This window comes from Urocitellus parryii, chromosome 5 (assembly GCF_045843805.1).
Source record: "Urocitellus parryii isolate mUroPar1 chromosome 5, mUroPar1.hap1, whole genome shotgun sequence".
NCBI classification, from domain to species: Eukaryota; Metazoa; Chordata; class Mammalia; order Rodentia; family Sciuridae; genus Urocitellus; species Urocitellus parryii.
In genome coordinates, this window is record NC_135535.1 from 69,681,713 (window position 1) to 69,704,668 (window position 22,956).

General features: G+C 33.6%; 1 protein-coding gene across 1 annotated transcript in view; it reads right to left on the reverse strand.

The window, feature by feature from the left end:
• The window catches only part of Arid2 (AT-rich interaction domain 2), a 187,256-nt gene that overhangs the window by 38,510 nt on the left and 125,790 nt on the right, over nucleotides 1–22,956 (reverse strand). The window contains exons 7-14 of the mRNA XM_026400657.2: nucleotides 12,159–12,225; nucleotides 11,817–12,067; nucleotides 11,384–11,480; nucleotides 11,086–11,295; nucleotides 10,102–10,269; nucleotides 3,276–3,357; nucleotides 1,058–1,192; nucleotides 252–448 (exon numbers count right to left, since the gene is read on the reverse strand). Of these exons, the coding sequence (XP_026256442.1) occupies nucleotides 252–448; nucleotides 1,058–1,192; nucleotides 3,276–3,357; nucleotides 10,102–10,269; nucleotides 11,086–11,295; nucleotides 11,384–11,480; nucleotides 11,817–12,067; nucleotides 12,159–12,225 (1,207 nt within the window). The remainder of the gene's footprint in view (nucleotides 1–251; nucleotides 449–1,057; nucleotides 1,193–3,275; nucleotides 3,358–10,101; nucleotides 10,270–11,085; nucleotides 11,296–11,383; nucleotides 11,481–11,816; nucleotides 12,068–12,158; nucleotides 12,226–22,956) is intronic.

The following is a 22,956-nucleotide window of genomic DNA, read 5'->3' on the forward strand; positions in this document are numbered from 1 at the left end:
AATTCCAAATGAAATTACTGAAAAACTGCCAAGCAGGAATATTTTATTTAATATAAGAAAAAAATAGTTTCAAGAAATACATGTCCAACAACTTCAAAACATATGAATGTGATAAAATAATAAACCAAATAAGAAAATGCTATTGGAAAAACAAGGGAAAACTATAGATTTTATAAGTATAAATATTACTAATTTAATAAGACTGAATATATATTCAGTTTTATTAATTTAAAACACAATAAAATTAATACCTGCAGGTGAAGGAGTTGGAGATACATCAGGAACAGAATCAACACGAACAACAGGAGTAGAAACTGGTTGCTGCTGATAGTACATCTGAATGGGAAGTGGGATAGCCCTCCGTTTTACTCCTACCACATGGATATGTGCCTGCCCATTGTTACTGGAATCCTCCACTCTCTTCACTGTATGGTTTGGAAAAACTGTTCTGTAAAGTAATACATATTCAGTTAGTTACAAGAACTAGCACACTGGTAAAAAGCACTGACTTCTAACAATGTTCATGGAAACAACAGCAGTACATTCCCTGCTACTTACGTATGAACCAGCATGATTCATAAAAGTTATATTCTGTAAAGGTGGGAAGCCAAGATATAGATGAACCCTCCATTTAAAAAAATCTTTATTTGTTAACAGCATTATTGAGTTTTAAACAACTCTATCCTATATATAACAGCTTTTCAAAATACTTATTTATGAACAGTGAAATATCAAAGTCTTGATACTTAAAGACACAGTATTAAATATATTCAAGGTTAAAAATTTCTAAAGTCTTTAACATGTAAAAGTAAGTAACAAAAAACCCTTAATTTCTTCTTCACTTTTTTTGAAAAACCTTGTAATGTTCCAACATAAACACCAGATGCAATTTATGAAATTGCCTTGTATTTAAAACTCCTCTACATTACAATCTACTAATGAAATTTCAAGTAGTAGACATATGTAAAAGTAGATAGATATTTGGAACTTTTTTCAAAATAGCAAGAAGGTTGGAAGTGATGCAAATGAATTTTATTTAAAGAACTACGCATCCTACCTAAGACATTTATAAAATCCAGTTGATGTGAGGATTCCACCACGAGCTAATTTACTACAAGTTGAGAGGTATTCGGAATACATTTCTGCTCGAGAGACAGAACAATCTGGATTTACTTCAAAATGAGCATTTAGCCTAAAACAGGAGAAAAATAAAGGCATTATACAACATATTATAGGAAACTCCACATTGAAATATATTAAAACTCTTTGAAACAATTTTATAAACTAATAATTAAACTTCACTACCTCATTATGTTAGCAAAACACAGGCTAGGTTTTAGATTAAATCAAGAGATTATCACTCTATTATAATGTTAAAAATATTATTAAGAACAAATATAAACTGGGTGCAGTGGAGCATGTTTACAATCCCTGCTACTTGGGAGTCTGAGGCAGGAGGATTCCTGGGTAAGTTGGCAAGACTCTGTCTCAAAAATAAAAACATAAGAAGGGCTCACTGAAAGAGCATTTGCCTCTGGGTTCAATCCCTAGTATCACACACTAAATCAATCAATCAATGAATAAATTTTAAAAATTAAAAAAAAAGAACAAATATAAAAAACTATGTTTATACCCTAGCAAGAGCAGGGTTAACTTGTTGGCAACAACTGCTCTATAAGAAATAGTTTTAGTTAGTGAATATTTACTTGGGTTCCTTGTCTTATAATTATTGTAATAGGAGTTCCTAATTATGAGTTATTTGCATTGCAGTTAAAGAAAATGGTGGAAAAACTGAACTAAGGTTAAACTTTTTCTGACTCTTGATCAAATTTTTTCAGAAAAAACTTTACAAAGCTTTTCAACTACTCCCTAAAACAATGACAATTACCAAGCTGTATACTCCCATTCCTTCATTTCAAAATACTTCTATTTTCTAACTCATTACAAACTAACTCAAACATCAATTTGTCTTCTTCTTAAAGTAACTTCCATCTATAAGGATAGAGGATTTGTTATCCTAGTGTATCTCTTTCTAGAAATCATTAGGCATAACAGGCCAACTTAGGTTATTCTTATAAAAAATGATGCCTATGATAAAATAACTATAAAGTAATTTTCTTCCCCTTCTCTAAGAAGTGGTAGAAATGTACAACTGGGATTTAAATGAATAGTTCTGTGCCAAACACATGTGGCACACACTTTAATAATCCTCTTTGTACAAATGTTTAAAAAAATCTAGATATAAAAAAACTTCATTTTGGGTGCAAGGTAGAAGGCAAACATTTCCAAATATTGAAAAGAGATTCTTTAAGCTTAGGGGTTAATGTGTGACATTAGAGAAGGAGAGAAAAGGGCAAATAATTAGATACTTAAAACCGTAAACCTGATTTAAACAAAGTAGAAGTGTGGAGAAAACAATCATAGGAAAAAGGATACGAAAACACCAAAAATATGAAACACAGAGTGACAAGAATATAGAATAAGGGACAAATAATATTAGAGAATGGAACAAAAGGGAAAAAGGAAAAAAATATTATAAAGGGTTATGTCATTAGAAATGTGATTTTTTTATTGCAATAAGTTGAGTTTAAAAAATTTAAATTACTTCATAAATAATGTTGAGACAATGCTCCATGACAAAATGAAATCTAATTAACTGTACATTTGTTTGTTCAGAAAGTGGCTGAGATATGACTACTCAATGTTCTCAAGAAAATATCATTGTCAAGTTGCTTATTTTAAGGTAGTTATACTGGCTATTCTGTCTTTTGATTAATTTCCCCTTATTACTCAACAAAAAGGAAAAATTAACTGTCAATGATTAAGATAATTTGGTATAGATGGAAAAGAAGGAATGTTTAACAACAAAACCTTGTTTTATTTTCTTAAAGTTAGTTCAGTTCACTTTTAAGAAAACATTAATTTCAGAAGAATGAACTTTGTAATTTATATGATAATCAAATATTATTCTCTATAAAAGTGATATACAACTTTTTAACTTCAAAGAAAGGAACTAAATGGTATAATTAAATGAAATTCCAATTAGACTATTTTAATTCTGAAAATTCTGATGATTTTTTCGAATTATTCCAAAATATAGGTAAAGCGATTTTATATTTTCCTTTTTTTTCATATAAATGATATTCTACTCTAACACAAATACATACACAAACACACACACACACTCTAAAACATTCTGGATGACTGTTAGATACATTTCCTTTTTTCTTTTGCATATTCCAATGATAAAACCTTAATAGAAATAAACCACTTACCATTGACAAGCAAACTTCTCACTATCTATTTCCACTATTCCTGGAGGTGGAGCAACATGTTGTGCTACAACTGCCCTGGAAGCTAAAGAAAAAAAATATATATTAGCTACATAATTTAAAAGAATTTTTGAAAATTTAATTATTGGAACTATGTGATTATCTTTTAAAAAGGCATAGTAACATAAAAATATACAAATTTGAGAAACTAATATATAATGGAACATATATTATACCAGGCACCATCTTTAGAAGGTTCATATTTGTTTAGTCTTTACAATCATTCAAATAATAATAATATATGGTTGATTTAACAGATAATTTACAATCTGTTTTCCCATGGGGCCAATCACTAACTAAACATTTTACATATATTATCTTACCTAATTCTTCTGTGAGGTAGGTACAGCTAAAGAAACCAAAATTCACGTGGTTTAATTAGGCCTCACATATAACAGGCATTTCTCAGCTAGTTACAGAAGCGTGATGCATTAGAAACTATAACTTTACTTCTTAATTTAAAAGGTCAGTATTAGCCAGGCACTGTGGCACATGCCTGTAATCCCAGTGGTTTGGGAGACTGAAGCAGTGGGATCATGAATTCAAAGCCAGCCTCAAAAATAGCAGACACTAAAGCAACTCAGTGAGACCCTGTATCTAAATAAAACACAAGATTAGGTTGGGGATGTGGTTCAGTAGTTGAGTGCCCGAGTTCAATTTCCGATATCAAAAAAACAAAACCAAAAAAAGGTCAATATTAACTCTATAAGATTTCTGTGGTAAAATGAACAAAAGCTAAACTAATTTAGAGTCTCACATTCTAGAAAGAATTCCCATAGATTATTCTTTGGGAAGGGGACAAAAGGGAGAGATGTGTTGTAATAATAATTTTGACGTATACTTTTTGAAAGAGGCAACATAGTTGTGTAAAAATACTGAGACACATAGTTTCTAGTATTTCACATAAGTCATATTTTAAAATAATTTCAAGGCCAATGAATGAATATAAATGAAGCTAAAACCATCTATTATTTTTCCAACAAGTTGAAAAGATCTGTAGAAAAATGAATGTTTTCCCTTATACTAAACAAAGAATCAAATGACAATGTGAAAAATAGAAGATAAAGTTATACTATATCAGTAAATACAAATAAACATAAAAATATAAAAAGTAAGTTATTCAATGTCATCATTAAATTATCATGACAATGAAGGTTTTAAACATATGGACTATATCCCCCCCTTTTTTTTCCAGATGACATTTTAGCAAAATTTCTCAGAACACTTAACACAGAACTAACACATTTTCAAGTTACTAGATTTAGAAGAGTTCCAAAGTACAGCAGAAGCTGAATGATTTGAAGCAATCATGACATTTGATAAGAACCCCAGGCTTTGGTATAATAACTAAGAACAGCTACTCAATGAATACTTCCACTTAACAAATATTTCTACTTAATGAATATTAAGCCATTTTTATTTATATTATTTACTTTAATTTCCTTTGTAAGTATAAGTTTAATTATCCCTATTTTACAAATGAGAAAACTAAATTTCAGAGATTAAATTCACACAGGACCACACAATGGAGAGAACTGGATGTAACTAGAAAGCTTTCTTTTAGAAGAGCTGGATTTGAATTTAGGTTGCCACATTTCAGCAGCCATACTGTAAAATGCTTATTAACTGAATATGAAAAAACAACCAAAATCCTCTTTTTGGAAATTCCTCCTTACCACTTCTTCATTTAACTTGAAAACACTATTACAGAAAATATTCTTCTAGGGGTTGAATAGAAAGAATCTTCTTCCCTTTTCTTTATCACTTGCAACATAAATGAATATATACTGTATTCAGACTTAAATTGTCTGAATTGATTAATAATAATAAATTCATAAAACATTAGAAATTATGCTAAAACTATGAGAAGCCTTATTTATAATGCATAAAAAATAGTGTAACCACAATTAAAAATGAAACTGGAAATGTACAATTACTATAAAGAATCTATAAACTGAGAAGCACTGCCCATGATACCTGAAGACATACCAAATGATACAAAAGCACTTTATACCTTGAAAGGAATCAATTTCCAGATACTCAACTTTTCTATGTATTCCTTACTAAAACTGCTTTGCCCAAGGATATCATCTCCTTGTTGAAAAAGCTGCTTTCTCCCATTTTGAAACAGAAAGGCTTACTTCTCCCTTACTTATTATAGCACTGTAGGATTAAGAATTAAGATTAAATGCATTACTCTGGCACCCAGAAAGGCTGGCTCCAGAGTTCCATCATTCACCAGCAATGTAACCATAGGCAAATTTCTTAAATTCTGTCTATAAAATGGGGAAAAGTAACAGTACACTGACCTCATAAGGTTATTATGAGGATTAGAGGAGTTTATTTATAAGTCTCTTTAAAGAAAGCCTGGTACTAAGTAAGTACTGAATGAATGTTTGTTAGCTATTATGATTTTAAAACTTCTGGTGCACCAAAAAGAGAATTTAAAATATTAGGGTTCCCAATAAGTCTTATAAAATAAGGTATTATGGTAGGGCTTCCAGTCAATCCCAGTGTTTTACATATTACAGTTAAAAAACAATGCAGGCATTAGGAAAATTAGAAATAGGTAATTCTAGACCTTTAGGGTTATAAATTATGAATTCAGATATAGTGATAACAATATTCTTTATGTGTTTGCCTCCTCTATCCCCTAACTACTGTTAAAGAATGCATTACTTCTGAGGCAAAATACTGTATAAGCAAAACACAGAAAATATTTTCAAGAAATTATTTAAGGTAGTGGTATCTGATTTCATTCAAATGACAAATTCATGGCAAATTGAACTCTCAGAATTCTGTGTAAGAAAGGAGTGAAATGAGTATATATTAACATACTTTTCCTAGCTGAAAAAGTTGGACTTTGGGCTGGGGTTGTGGCTCAGTGGTAGAGTGCTTGCCTTGCATGTGTGGGGCTCTGGGTTTGATCTTCAGCACCACATAAATAAATAAAATAAAGGCACTGTGCCATCTCCAACTAAAAATTAAAAAAAAAAAAAAGTTGGATTTCCCCAAAGTAACAGAAAGCCAGTCTGATTAAGCAAGAGAACTTTGGAAAGAAAAATCAGCTTTTTTATTGGGCTAGGGATGTAGAGTTCAGTGTAGAATACATGCTTAGTAAGTGTGAGGCCCTGGGTTCAACCCCAGAACAAAAAGAAAAATCAAACAAGGAAACAAAAAACAGCTTTATCAATTAGGATCTGTAGTAGACATTTTTCATATGCTGAATGAGGTAAATCTGCAGTGCCAAGATTTTCACAAAAATGTATTTAAAGCACATGATACAAAGCACTTTATAAAATGTCAAAACACCGTATTTACTAGTCTTGAATTGAATAATATATCAATTTTCCTAACCCAGTGATCCTCAAAGTATAAACTCCAGACATTAACATATGGGAATATATCAGAAACAAACATTCTCAGGTCCTCCAATTGGGAAATTCAGAGTATGGAACCCAGAAATCTGTGCTTCAAGTAAACCTATGAACAGGTGATTTTGATGCACACTCATCAAGTTTGAGAACCACTATACTAAAACTTCTTGAATATATTAACTCACACAAGATGGCACTAAGTAAAGGAGTAGCAAGTATAATATATAGTCATATTTTCTTAATATCTTTTTGATATATTTTCTAGAAACTAAAATAAATCTAAAGAGAGGGCAACAAACACTCTCACAAGTCTGGTACTTGACAATTCTTTGATTTCAACAAAATAAAGAGCTCTAGTGGTCAGATGGTCATTAAAAGTTTTAAAACTTTTTGGATAATTCTGAATTAGTTCAAATAATTATAGATTTTATCCTCATCCATTGATTGATTGATTGATTAAGTTTTCAACCTTATGTAGTCATCAGGGATAGAACTGATGCTAATTGCAATTTCATTTCAGTAGTAAATAACATTCAGATACACTGGATTAATAACTTTTAGAGAAACAGGGAAGAAAAGTTCCATTTATCTCATAAAAAGATGTACTTGCATAAAATGTATTACATTAGGATAAAAATTCTGTAAGGATATTAGAATAAATGCAAGATGAAAAAGGGATATTGTAAAATTTCTAATGTTAAAGAGCACACACATGTGCATGTGTATTTTGGTGTTGAGTCCAGGGACTCATTCATGCTAATTACATTCTCCACCACTGACCTACATACACTCCTAGCACATGTGTGTATTTTTTTAAGTACATGATGGTAACCAGACTCCGAAGGATATAGTGTTTTAATGATTTTTTAAAAGTCAGTTTAGGAGGCTGGGTGTGTAGCTCAGTGATAGAGCCTTTGCCTAGCATGCAGGAGGCCCTGGGTTAAACCCCCAAAAGCAAAAAAAAAAAAAAAAAAAAAAAGTCTGATATATTTCAAGAAAATATTTTCTTTGTATCTATTTTAATTTTGATAAAACTTAGATATCAACATAAAATAGGTAAATAAAAAGCTTTCATAGTGGGCTGGGGTTATGGCTCAGCATGTCTAGCATGTGCAAGGCCCTGGGTTTGATCCTTAGCACCACATAACAATAAATAAATTAAATAAAGGTATTGTGTCCAACTACAAATAAAAAATAAAATATTTTTAAAAAGCTTTCATAGTGATGGGAAAAAAAGCAAAAGTTTGAATGACTATTCCATAACACATAACATTAAAAAAAGGTAAAAAGTCAAACAATAAGGTAAAAAGTCAAACATTTAAAGATATAATTTACAGTACACTTAAGTACTAAAGTGCTCTCTAGCTCAAAAATTAACTGCTATATTCCTTAAAGCCCATTTCCATCTCTATCAATTAATTACTATATAAATGAATAAGCCACAAACACTCAATTTTTCATTTGGACATTTTCCAAATAAGAATTAGATGTTAGTTTGGGGGATGGGTTCCTCTTTTCAGGTCAAAAGAACTCTTAAGGTCAAAGGCCAACTGAGGGCAAAAATAGTAACTATCATCAAAATCATACCTGAATGAATTCACTGACAATTTATCAGTAACTTTCTTTGTTAGACATTATTTCTCTATGGCCCTCAATTAATTTAATCCTCAGTTTCTTTGAGGATAAAAACATCTCTACCACCCACTAAACTGGCAACATAATCCATTTTGCTTTGTTGTAAAGGCTCAGAAACCATTAATACTCTGATTGAATATTCCCCAAATATGTTTTGGCTGATTAACATCTGATTCCTGTGGGTAAAAATTCATTGAGTACACTAACAATTGAAATTATCTATTCTTTCCCTTTTATTTTATTCAGTTTTGTTCATGTAGGTTAAATGCACATGATGCAATTTTATCAGATACTTACAAAGTTCTAATGGAAACCCAGGAAATATAACTCTATGTACTTTGCATAGATACTTTGTATAGAATTTTAATACTGTGAATTAGAATAGGGGATGGGGTGGGACCATGACTGAATGTGAGGAGAACATTTACCTATAGAGAGATGACTCTCCTAAGAGTCATTAGCACTGGTAAGGGAAAAAAATGAGGGTATTTAAAAAAAACAACAACAAGGTTTGTTGTGATAAAGGTTGATGTGATAAAGATTAAAGACAATGAAAATTTTAGTTTGGGCACAGTGAAGGTGAATGAGAAAGAACCTGTTAGCATTTCTAGCTACAAGGAAGAAGTAAAAAAAAAAAAAACAACAAATGTGATAATCATTATTACCCAAAGTACAGGTATGAAGACGTGAGTCGGTGTGAATATACTTTGTATACAACCAGAGATGTGAAAAATTTGCTCTATATGTGTAATAAGAATTGTAATGCATTCTGCTGTCATATGAAAATAAAATAGGAAACAAAACAAAAAATAACTGATACTTAGAGCACAGATTCAGAAGAGCATCTCTTTCCTGACACACGGGGAAGTTGAAGGAGAATAAGTTCTGATGCTAGTAAATTTGTAGTAAAGTAGCACAAAATTTAAGAAATTCATTCTACACAGCCTCCATATTAATGAACTGCAAAGTGAAAAGTGAGATCAACTGAGAAAATAAGCATCATCTATAAAAAAAATTTAAAAACCACAGGAAAAGTATCTTGGGGACAGTATCAAGTGAAAGGGTAGAAACTGGAAAGGCAGGTGAAGTAAAAGATGAATTGCTTTTGTTAAGACAAATGAAAGAGGACTACAAAAAGGCTAAGTGCTAAATATAAAAATGATGACTCAGAATGTGCCAGGAGAAAGAAGTCCAAGGATGAAAGAGAAGGCTGGTTGTTAGACAGTCTGCACTTAGAGCCATTTGGGTTAAACAAAATTGAGCCATAGGACTCTACACATGTGTAGATAGATACACACACTTATGTATGTGTGTGTGCATATGTCTGCTCCCGGGATGATTCTGTGGTACTGGAGCCAAGATTCAGGGGTAATATACTTGTGTATCCTCATCATTACCCAAATGAATTATAAGGTAATATATATAATTAACATATTCCTAGTATGTCAGTTTCCCAGAACAATAATCACAAATAATAAGCCCAGTAGCATACTTACTGCTTGTGCAGTTGTGAATACCTAATCCCTTACAATTCTCTAAATCCTTCTCAACTTGATTTCTATACTATACTTCTTCTTTACTCTTCTGGATATTAATACTCCTGGAATGTAAACTATCTAAGAAATTGCATATCCAAATTGTCCTTTACCTATTCTATTGTAAAATATCAGGTCTTCGTACAAAAAATTTAAACTGATTCTCAGCATTAAATCTTACACCCATAAGCACACTGAAAAAGAATATATAAAAACACTAACCTGGGGATGATGCTACATGGGTCTGGGTTTGGACTTGCTCTATAGCTTGTGGCCTAATTTCAGATAAAACTTGGTGATTGGAACTTGGATGTTCGACGAGTTTTACTGCTGCTAGTGCATCAGGGCCAAACATCTGAATATCCATAGAAACCAGACAAACTAACATGTCTAAAAAAAAAAAAAAAAAATTATCAGTCCATTGTATTACAAAACAAGGCCATCTTTGGAGGATATATATACAGAATACTGCTTCTCAAATGCCAGTCATAGTACATCAGAATTACCTATGGATCTTAAAAAACAACAACAACAACAAAATCACAATCTCAATTTGTTTAGTAGTTCTGAAGTGGAGACTAGGTATCTTTCAAAAGGTTCCCAAGTGATTCTGGTGTGTAGCTGGATTTAAGAATTGTTGATATAGAAAATGACAACTTAATTTCTTAATAATGACAGTGTTCAAGCTAAATCTTTAACTCTGATTTTAGTACTTATTCTCAGGAAAGATATCATTTTAATCATTGAGTTAAATATTAACACGGCATCCTTTAATAAGTATGTTTATAATGGACTACCTTTAAGGAGGTGAGTTCACTGATTTTTAAGGACAGCACTATTACCAGCAAATTCTAGAAATGGAGGCTTACTTTACTAGCTTTAGGTATTCAACAGTAGAAGCTGACCATTTGAAACTGAAAGACCTACTCCCAAAAAGTCAGACATAGGAGTTTTGTCCTTTTAAAATTTAAAACACAATAGATATAAAGAATAGTAATTACTGTTAGCCATATAATTCTGTTCTTCCATCACAGATGTATCTTACTTGTCTAAAAGAGGCAGAAGAGTAAAACAGTGTTTTTGAGAAGGTAATATTCCTCAAAATTAAACAGAAAATCTCAAATACTGAATAGTTTTTTATACAGCACATTACATATTTTTCCTCAGTGAAGAAAATAATTTACAAGATTTTTGGTCTCATCTTACCAATGCTCTTTTCTACTTTTGCAATTTTTGTGCAAGCAACATCTCCCATTTCAGTGAGCATGTATAGCACCTCAAGTGTTGAGATTACAAGCAGCACATCAGGTAAAGTGAGATGACAAATGATCTCTCTATATGAATCTTGATCCACATATTCACAAATTAAAACACCATTATCTTCTGCTTTGCAAAGATTTCCCAAAATTTCCATGCCTGTAAAACATACACAAACACACATATATTTTAACAAATGATAAAGTTTGTTTACTTTCCACAATTAAAAACTTAATTGAGTACTCACCCCTCATCTTTAAAAATCTATCCCTTGACATTAAGCATTTTGTAACAGTATGAAACATCAGATGAGTAGTTTTGAAATCAACAGGGTCCAATAAAAGCTAGAAAAAAGAACAGTACTGTTGAGAAATGCTTCTTCTAGAGTTCTATATTTCAAATTTAACAAAATTGAAAAAAAAAACTACTGTATTATTTTAAAATGTATAATTATTATGAGAATAGTCAAGGCTCAATTTGAAGCATCATTTCAAGTATTTCTTTTTTTCCACAAATGTTTGCTATCTCTGCACCACCACTTTTGACAACAAATACATGTAACCATTTAATAAAGATTCTGCAAATATGGACAACTATAATAAAATGCCACACACATCCTAAAATTTTTAAGTAAATGTTGCTAATTACAAAAGCAATTTTAAGATACTGTAACATCTTACCTCAGCTGCAATATTTCCTAATGTGTCAAGGCCTAATTGCCTTAAAGAAATAAAATGACTATGTGCAGAAAGTAATAGGAAACGAAGACAGGTACGATTAGCTGCCAAAAGCTTAACATTGCCCTCTTCAAAGGAAAGATTTCGCAAAATCACTGCAATCTGAAGTACCCGCTGTCCTTCAATATCATTAATGCCCAGCTTTCGAGGTGGATGAAATAAAGATTCCCAAATCCATTCTCCTGATGTACCTTCTATAAGAGAAAATAGAAATTTCATAAATTGGTATTTTATTTACCATTGTAGCAATTTTGAAATCACTTAATTATACTTTTATTGACTTACCCTGAGACTTGTTTCTATCAGAAATGAGATCACGTACTTCATTATCATCAACAATGTCTTTCCAAAACTGTAATCAGAAATTAGTATGCTAAATGCCAATGATTTGAAACAACTATTCTGTTACTTTAAAAAGTCACACTATGGATTTTGTTCTTCAACATAAATGCTTAATTTCGTATAGTTAAAGGATTCTTATGTAATTAAGATTTGTGTTTTCTTTCTTTTTAGGTCAAGGATTCTTAACCTGGCAGGCAACAGAATCCTATAAGGTCTCTGAAGGAAAGTAGAACATCTGTGAACTTGTATGAGGGGGAAAAAATGAATCTTTATGTTCATTAATATTTAATTGAAATTGAGTATTTCTTCAACACTTTCTTCAACTCTAAATGTTAGTCCAAAGATCATGATAGCACAAACCGTGACAGAGTCACCAATATGAATCACAGACATTTTCAGATTATTTCTATAGCTATAGAAAATATCTACAAGTGTTTGTACAGAACAGTACTTGAAAATTAAGGGAGGTATTACTCTCACCTGCAAATGGCAAATAATCACAATATTCCTATTTACAGACAATTCTGAGGCATAACAAGTGATACAGTTTTGGTTTTTAAATTGAAAGCAAAATCCATCCAATTATTTAATAATCTTTTTCGTAGCTAAAAACCGAATGCCTTTATATTGATATATCTTATACTAAATGATAATTGCCCATTCCACTTGCCTGGAACTTATGTACTAATAAAAAAGCATGTGAGCTATTAACTAACTTTTTATTTCTAAATAACATGGTATGCATATGCTAAAAAATAATTATCTTTTGGAATCAAATGTTGTGCATGTAAAACTTTTATTCTGAGAAGAGAGCCACAGACATCATGAGACCACTCAAGAGGACCACTATATTTAAAAAATAAAACAAACAACAACAAAAAATATAAGACAAATAATGTTTGGTTAACAATAAAAACAACTTGTCACATGAAAAAAGAACATGGTCAATAACTATGAAAAAAGGGACATAGGGAAGTAAAATAATGAAGTTATTAGATACAGAATTTAAAATAACCACGAATAATAACTTCAAAGACATAAAAGACTACAAATGTTGGGAAAGAAATGAAAACTAAAATAAAGAACTAGATAGAAATTCTAGAACTGAAAACATAACTAAAATTATGAACTCTGTGGATGGGTATGGTAAGTGATTAGATAAATACATCAACCTGCAGACTTAAGAACTACAAACTCCAAGAAAAGTAAATAAAAATGGGTAGGAACATCATAATAAAATTTCTGAAACATCAAAAGATATATCATAAATGGAGATAGACAAAAAGAACAGAAAACTGAGAAAAGAACAACAATTAAAATGATAGCAGACTATGTAACAGAAACTATGAAAGCCAGACGACAATGGAATATGTTTTCCAAAGTGAGGGAAGAAAATATTTACCAACATATAATTTTATACAGTAAAACTGTTCTTCAAGAATGAATGTGTAATAATAGACATTTCCCGATAAGTGAAAACTGAAAAAACTCTTTACTCTGCAAATGTGAATTAAAGAAAAATATATGGAAAAGGTAAATGTAGTTAAGTTAAACAAAATAAATACTTTTTTTTTTTTTTGTAAATCTTAGGGGATAAAAATAAATATAAAATTAAAATTTAGGAAAAATGTTTTGAGGAAACTTTTGTTCAGGCGTAATAGAATAATTGGTACTGGTATAGTCATCCTGCCATAAAACATTTTTCTGAAAAAAAGTTTTCAGAAGGAGCTGAGGATATAGCTTAGTGGTAGAGCACTTGCACAGCATGTGAAAGACCCTGGATACAATCTCTAGCACTGCCATAAAAAAAAAAAAAAAAAGAGTTTTCACAAATAGGAAAATTCAGGAAGCTTATAGGTACTAAAACAAGGGAAAACACAAAGAGGCAAACCCAACGAATGCTCCATATTTCTACCTGTACATTATTTCTAGAATAGGGCATACAGAAGAGAAACTCAAGAGACCTTAACAATTGCTAAGCTGAGATTGATCAGATCTCACCAAGGTTAAGGCACACAGAATTTGAGATCTAGTTTGTAGGCAAAAGAGGGGTTATAAAGAGCAAGAGCTCCATTACTCTAAAGAGGGACCCCTTTAGTCTACTCTGAGTACTAAGTTGCACATTTGTTTGGTCCAACTCCATAATACCAGTGGAAAAAAACAAATGTTAAGAACATTTGAAAAAAAACAAATGTTAAGCCAGTTGAGGAATCTCTAGAGTAGAAAAAACAGACTTTCAGCTTATTCAACAGAAATTCCCATAATGCCACACATTAGGACTAGGAATTAACTAGTTCTAAAGACAATGCTACATGTACTATAATTTGGATCTTCAATGCCCCTCAAAGACCCAGGTGTTAAAGGATTACCCTCATAGTTAGTTGCCCTATTAGGAGGTGGTGAAATCTTTCAGATGTAGGGCCTCGTAGGAGGTCCTTAGGTAACTGAGGACATGTCCTCAAAGGAGACGGTGGTATTTCAGACCCTTCTTCTTTTCTTTTTTGCTTCCTGAACACGAGGTGACTGTTTTTGCTCTACCACACACTCCTGCTATGATATGCTGCTTTGTCATAGTCCCAAAGAAAAATGGCCAGTTGTTTGTGAATGGGAACCTCCAAATGGGAACCTCACAGAGCCAAAATAAACCTTTTCTTTTTTATAAAGTAAAAAGAGTATTTTGTTATATGGTAACAAAAAGCTGAGCAATACAATATATGATATGAATCTAAAACCAACCATACTATAAAGATCCATTAATCAACAAACAGCCTATCTGAACAAAGTTAGTTACTCAAGCAAATTCAGATACTCAACAATATAACATTTACTGTATATATATATATATATATATATATATATATATATATAAAATGAAAATTTTCTAGACATATGAACTTAAAAAATGACTTATAACCAAGACAAAAATAAGTTTCAACAAAAACAAACTAAAATAATAAAGACCATAAAATAATTGACAAGTACATCAAAAAAGTATTAAATATGCTCAAGAATTTAAAGGAAAATATGAATATAATTGGGAAATAAATAAACAGTATTAAAGAGAACCAAATAAAAGTTTTAGAAAAATGTAATCTGAAACTAAAAAAAAAATTCACAAGGTCCAGAGATTCCAACATGGCGGCGGGAGCGGAGAGATCAAGTCTCTGACCTCTTCAGTTGTGCGGGCATAGGGAGTCGTAAACAATCTAAATTCTGTTTGCTCAGGATCACTAGGCAATGCTGAGCTGACATGGATCTGGGGCGAACAGTCTGGGCCTCTCAGAACACACACTGAGCCCGGATCGGCTGAATTCAAGCTCCTGTTCGCCTGCTTCCCGCAGACAAACAGCTGTGACTCAGCACTAATCCATCCGGCTGAAACAACTGGTCAGCCCTTCTGATCCTACGGAGGTAAATGCCAACCGAGCCTTCATAGGTAGTGGCCACAGGTTTGAAACAGGGCTTGGGAGAGACAGTAAGGACCCACACGTTGCATTGGTCACCCGGCAAAGGGAAACGAACTGTCGCCATTTGCAAGAGATACCACCATGGCAGAGAACTGACGTCACCAGACTGCGGCGGAGGAGATAACTTCATTGAAACATGGGGCTACAGGTGTGTAATTCACTAGCCTTCCCTTTCCACACATCGGGGAAACCTTAAGGGCCCCTCCCAGCTCTCCCGTGAGCGCGATAGCCAGACCGAGGTAATCAGACGTGGCGCGGGACCCGCGAGGCGGAACTCACGACTACCGCTTCCACCAGTGCTGACAACTGGGGTCCCTTGCACCAGCTACCGGGGGTGTGGCTACCGGAGGGCAACTAAAATTCGCTGAGGATTCTCAGCCCCAAGCTCTACAAACTTAGGGTCTGAGGGAATGGCAAACAGGGAGTGTGCCCAGTCGTTCATGAAAACAGGGCTCCCGGGAGCAGCAGACCTGGCATGTACCAGTATTGTGGTGAGCGGCACCCGTGAGAGGGGCCTGGCTAGAGGAAAAGTGGGGAAGTGATTAGACACAAGAGGAGGCCCTAGGCACTCAAGATTGGAGACTCGTCCAGTCTGGGAGGAGGAGCTGCTGCACAGTGATTGGTTCCCCGTATTGACAGGAGAAACTTGGCCTGGTGGGCATAGCGCCACCTACTGGAAGAGAAGTTAATCAAACTCTAAGACTGCATTTATTAGTTTTTTTTTTCTTTTTTTTGATTGGGGTTTTTTCTTTCATTTTTCTTTCTTGTTGTTTTTTAAATTTTTTAAAAAATTTTTTTCTTCTAATTTTAATTTTAATTTTTTTTAAAAAAAATTTTCTTTTTTTATTTCCTATTTTTTTTCTTCTTTTGTCTTTTCATTTCTTTTCAATTTTCTTATGCTCCCTTGCTTGAATTCTACCTGCTTACTCTCATTCTCTTTAGTGACTTCTTCCCTTCCCTTCTAATACCTTTCCTTCCAAGCATCAAATAAATTTATAGGAGTAAACAGTAACTCAGCAGTCAAACAGAACAAGAAGTAACATGAGCAGCTTGAAAAAGCAAGGAAGAAAAGGAGTACAAACAATGCAGGACAGCCTAAATATTCAGGAGGACCTAGAGTCATCAGAAAAATGGTCATATAAAGAACTCAAGGAACACCTTAGACAGATGGAATGGAACCTTAAAGAGGATATGAGACAGCAAATTCAAGCAGCGAAAGAACACATTGAGAATGAATTACATAAACAGATAAAAGAAGAAGTTAAGCATCTTTATCAGGAGATAGAGATTATAAAAAATAATCAAACAATAATTCTAGAAATGAAGGAAACGATAAACCAAATTAAAAACTCAATTGACAGTATCACTAACAGAGTGGAGCAAGTAGAAGCCAGAACGTCAGATAATGAAGACAAAATATATCATCTTGAAAAGGGTCTAGCCAACTCAGAAAGGCTGGTAAAAAATCACGAGAAAAACATCCAAGAGTTATGGGATAACATAAAAAAAAACAAACTTACAAGTCATCGGGATAGAAGAAGGTATAGAGATTCAAACCAAGGGAATGAGAAACCTGCTGAATGAAATAATTACAGAAAACTTTCCAGAAATAAAAAAGGAAATAGATATACAAATTGAAGATGCATATAGGACACCGAGCACACAAAAGCACAGTAGACCAACGCCAAGACACATTGTTATGAAGATATCCAATATACAGAACAAAGAGAAAATATTAAAAGCTACAAGAAAAAGGAGGCAGATTACATTCAGGGGTAAACCAATAAGGTTAACAACGGATTTTTCATCACAGACGCTGAAAGCAAGAAGGTCATGGAGCAATGTATTTCAAACACTGAAAGACAATGGATGCCAACCAAGAATTCTGTATCCAGCAAAATTAAGCTTCAGGTATGACAACGAAATAAAAATCTTTCATGATAAACAAAAGTTAAAAGAATTTGCAGCCAGAAAACCAGCATTGCAAAGCATTTTGATCAAAACACTACATGAGGAAGAAATGAAAAACAATAACCAAAACCATCAGTGGAAAGTGCCTTAGTAAAGACAGAGGGCAAGGGGAAAGATAATCATGGAGAAACAAACTAATTTTTTTAAAAAAAGGATAAATAATCAAACATGGCTGGAAGTACAAACCATATATCAAGAGTAACTCTAAATGTTAATGGCTTAAACTCTCCAATAAAGCGACATAGGCTGGTATCATGGATTAAAAAAAACAAATCCAACAATATGCTGCCTCCAGGAGACACATCTGATTGGAAAAGACATACACAGGCTGAAGGTGAAAGGATGGGAAAAAATATACCACGCACACGGTCCTCGTAAGCAAGCAGGGGTGGCCATCCTCATATCGAATAAAATCGACTTCAAGACTAAGTTAATCAAAAGGGATAAGGAAGGACATTATATACTGTGAAAAGGAACCATTCACCAAGAAGACATAACAATTATCAATATTTATGCACCAAATAATGGTGCTGCGACATTCATAAATCAAATTCTCCTCAAGTTCAAGAATCAAATACACTACAACACAATAATTATGGGTGACTTCAACACACCTCTCTCACCATTGGACAGATCCTCCAAACAAAAGTTGAATAAAGAAACTATAGAACTCAATACCACAATCAATAACCTAGACTTAACTGACATATATAGAATATATCAACCATCATCAAATGGATATACTTTTTTCTCAGCAGCACATGGATCCTTCTCAAAAATAGACCATATATTATGCCATAGGGCAACCCTCAGTAAATATAAAGGGGTGGAGATAATACCATGCATTTTATCTGATCATAATGGAATGAAACTGGAAATCAATGATTAAAGAAGGAAGGAAAAATCCTACATCACATGGAAAATGAACAATATGTTACTGAATGATCAATGGGTTACAGAAGACATAAAGGAGGAAATCAAAAAATTCTTAGAGATAAATGAAAATACAGACACAACATATCGGAATCTATGGGACACAATGAAAGCAGTTTTAAGAGGAAAATTCATCGCCTGGAGGTCATTCCTCAAAAAAAGAAAAAAAACAACAAATAAATGAGCTCACACTTCATCTCAAAGCCCTAGAAAAGGAAGAGCAAAACAACAGCAAATGTAGCAGAAGGCAAGAAATAATTAAAATCAGAGCGGAAATCAATGAAACTGAAACAAAAGAAACTATTGAAAAAATTAACAAAACTAAAAGTTGGTTCTTCAAAAAAGTAAATAAGATCGACAGACCTTTAGCCATGCTAACGAAGAGAAGAAGAGAGAGAACTCAAATTACTAACATACGGGGTGAAAAAGGCAATATCACAACAGATGCTACAGAAATACAAAAGACAATTAGAAATTATTTTGAAAACCTATATTCCAATAAAATAGAAGATAGTGAAGACATCGATAAATTTCTTAAGTCATATGATTTGCCCAGACTGAGTCAGGAGGATACACACAATTTGAACAGACCAATATCAATGGATGAAATTGAAGAAGCAATCAAAAGACTACCAACCAAGAAAAGCCCAGGACCGGATGGGTATACAGCGGAGTTTTACAAAACCTTTAAAAAAGAATTAATACCAATACTTTTCAAGTTATTTCAGGAAACAGAAAAAGAGGGAGCTCTTCCAAATTCATTCTATGAGGCCAACATCACCCTGATTCCAAAACCAGACAAAGACACCTCAAAGAAAGAAAACTACAGACCAATATCTCTAATGAACCTAGATGCAAAAATCCTCAATAAAATTCTGGCGAATCAAATACAAAAACACATCAAAAAACTTGTGCACCATGATCAAGTAGGATTCATCCCTGGGATGCAAGGATGGTTCAATATACGGAAATCAATAAATGTTATTCACCACATCAATAGACTTAAAGATAAGAACCATATGATCATCTCGATAGACGCCGAAAAAGCATTCGACAAAGTACAGCATCCCTTTATGTTCAAAACATTAGAAAAACTAGGGATAACAGGAACTTACCTTGACATTGTAAAAGCTATCTATGCTAAGCCTTAGGCTAGCATCATTCTGAATGGACAAAAGTTGAAGGCATTCCCTCTAAAATCTGGAACAAGACAGGGATGTCCTCTAAAACCACTTCTATTGAATTTAGTCCTTGAAATACTAGCCAGAGCAATTAGACAGACAAAAGAAATTAAAGGCATAAAAATAGGAAAAGAAGAACTTAAATTATCACTATTTGTAGACGACATGATTCTATACCTAGAAGACCCAAAAGGGTCTACACAGAAACTACTAGAACTAATAAATGAATTCAGCAACGTGGCAGGATATAAAATCAACACGCATAGATCAAAGGCATTTCTGTATATCAGGGACAAAACTTCTGAAATGGAAATGAGGAAAAACGCTCCATTCACAATATCCTCAAAAAAATTAAAATACTTGGGAATCAACCTAACAAAAGAGGTGAAAGATTTATACAATGAAAACTACAGAACCCTAAAGAGAGAAGTAGAAGAAGATCTTAGAAGATGGAAAAATATACCCTGTTCATGGATAGGCAGAACTAACATTATCAAAATGGCGATATTACCAAAAGTTGTCTATAGGTTTAATGGAATGCCAATCAAAATCCCAACGGCATTTCTTGTAGAAATAGATAAAGCAATCATGAAATTCATATGGAAAAATAAAAGACCCAGAATAGCAAAAGCAATTCTAAGCAGGAAGTGTGAATCAGGCGGTATAGAGATACCAGATTTCAAACTATATTACAGAGCAATAGTGACAAAAACAGCATGGTACTGGTACCAAAACAGGCGGGTGGACCAATGGTATAGAATAGAGGACACAGAGACTAATCCACAAAGTTACAACTATCTTATATTTGATAAAGGGGCTAAAAGCATGCAATGGAGGAAGGATAGCATCTTCAACAAATGGTGTTGGGAAAACTGGAAATCCATATGCAACAAAATGAAACTGAATCCCTTTCTCTCGCCATGCACAAAAGTTAACTCAAAATGGATCAAGGAGCTTGATATCAAATCAGAGACTCTTTGCCTGATAGAAGAAAAAGTTGGCTATGATTTACATATTGTGGGGTCGGGCTCCAAATTCCTTAATAGGACACCCATAGCACAAGAGTTAATAACAAGAATCAACAAATGGGACTTCCTTAAACTAAAAAGTTTTTTCTCAGCAAGAGAAACAATAAGAGAGGTAAATAGGGAGCCTACATCCTGGGAACAAATTTTTACTCCTCACACTTCAGATAGATACATTGCTGGTGGGACTGCAAATTGGTGCGGCCAATTTGTAAAGCAGTTTGGAGATTCCTGGGAAAGCTGGGAATGGAACCACCATTTGACCCTGCTATTGCCCTTCTCGGACTATTCCCTGAAGACCTTAAAAGAGCATGCTACAGGGATGCTGCCACATCGATGTTCATAGCAGCACAATTCACAATAGCTAGACTGTGGAACCAACCCAGATGCCCTTCAATAGATGAATGGATAAAAAAAATGTGGCATCTATACACAATGGAGTACTATGCAGCAATAAAAAATGACAAAATCATAGAATTTGCAGGGAAATGGATGGCACTAGAGCAGATTATGCTTAGTGAAGCTAGTCAATCCCTAAAAAACAAATACCAAATGTCTTCTTTGATATAATGAGAGCAACTATGAACAGAGCAGGGAGGAAGAGCAGGAAGAAAAGATTAACATTAAACAGAGACATGAGATGGGAGGGAAAGGGAGAGAAAAGGGAAATTGCATGGAAATGAAGGGAGACCCTCATTGCTATACAATATTACATATAAGAGGTTGTGAGGGGAATGGGAAAATTAACAAGGAGAGAAATGAATTACAATAGATGGGGTAGAGAGAGAAGATGGGAGGGGAGGGGAGGGGGGATAGTAGGGGATAGGAAAAGTAGCAGAATACAACAATTACTAATTGGGCATTATGTAAAATTGTGGATGTGTAACCGACGTGATTCTGCAATCTGCATTTGGGGTAAAATTGGGAGTTCATAACCCACTTCAATCTAATGTATGAAATATGATATGTCATGAGCTTTGTAATGTTGTGAACAACCAATAAAAAAAATAATAAAAATAAATAAATAAATAAATGACATATTCAAAATAAAGAAAGAAAGAAAGAAAGAAAGAAAGAAAGAAAGAAAGAAAGAAAGAAAGAAAGAAAGAAAGAAAGAAAGAAAGAAAGAAAAGAAAAGAAAAGAAAACAGAGGCAGCCGGGATGATCTACTGATAAGGAAAGTAAATCGGGCTACAGTAGCTGCACTAAGGTCTCCCAAAGTTTTCAATTCTAGACAGATGCAGGCTGCACATGGCAAAGGCAAAAGACAGACTCCCCTCTGAATAGATCAGTGTGCTTATTGCTGGGAATATGGACACTGGAAAAATCAATGCCCCCAACAAAATCAAAAAGACTTTCTCCAGCTGCAGACTGGAGCCCCTCAGCCAAGATCAGCTCTAACTTTAGAAGAATAGGGGGACCATGGCTCTTTCAAACTAGGCTCCTGAGAGCCAATGGTAACCTTCACAATTGGGAGCCAACCTGCAAATTTCTTAGTGGATACAGGGGCTTTATATTTGATGTTACAGAAGCCCTTAGGACCTCTCACTAATGAAACTATGGAAGTACGAGGGGCAACAGGAGAAATTAAAAATTATAGATGGACCACAGATCGGATTGTTGATTTAGGACAAGGAACGGTGACTCACTCTTTCGTTGTTATCCCTGAATGTCCTTTCCCATTGCTGGGACGGGACCTTCTAAGCAAACTTCAAGAATCAACAAATGGGACTTACTTAAACTAAAAAGTTTTTTCTCAGCAAGAGAAACAAATAGGGAGCCTACATCCTGGGAACAAATTTTTACTCCTCACACTTCAGATAGAGCCCTAATGTCCAGAGTATACAAAGAACTCAAAAAATTAGACAATAAGATAACAAATAACCCAATCAACAAATGGGCCAAGGACCTGAACAGACACTTCTCAGAGGAGGATATACAATCAATCAACAAGTACATGAAAAAATGCTCACCATCTCTAGCAGTCAGAGAAATGCAAATCAAAACCACCCTAAGATACCATCTCACTCCAGTAAGAATGGCAGCCACTATGAAGTCAAACAACAACAAGTGCTGGCGAGGATGTGGAGAAAAGGGTACACTTGTACATTGCTGGTGGGACTGCAAATTGGTGTGGCCAATTTGGAAAGCAGTATGGTGATTC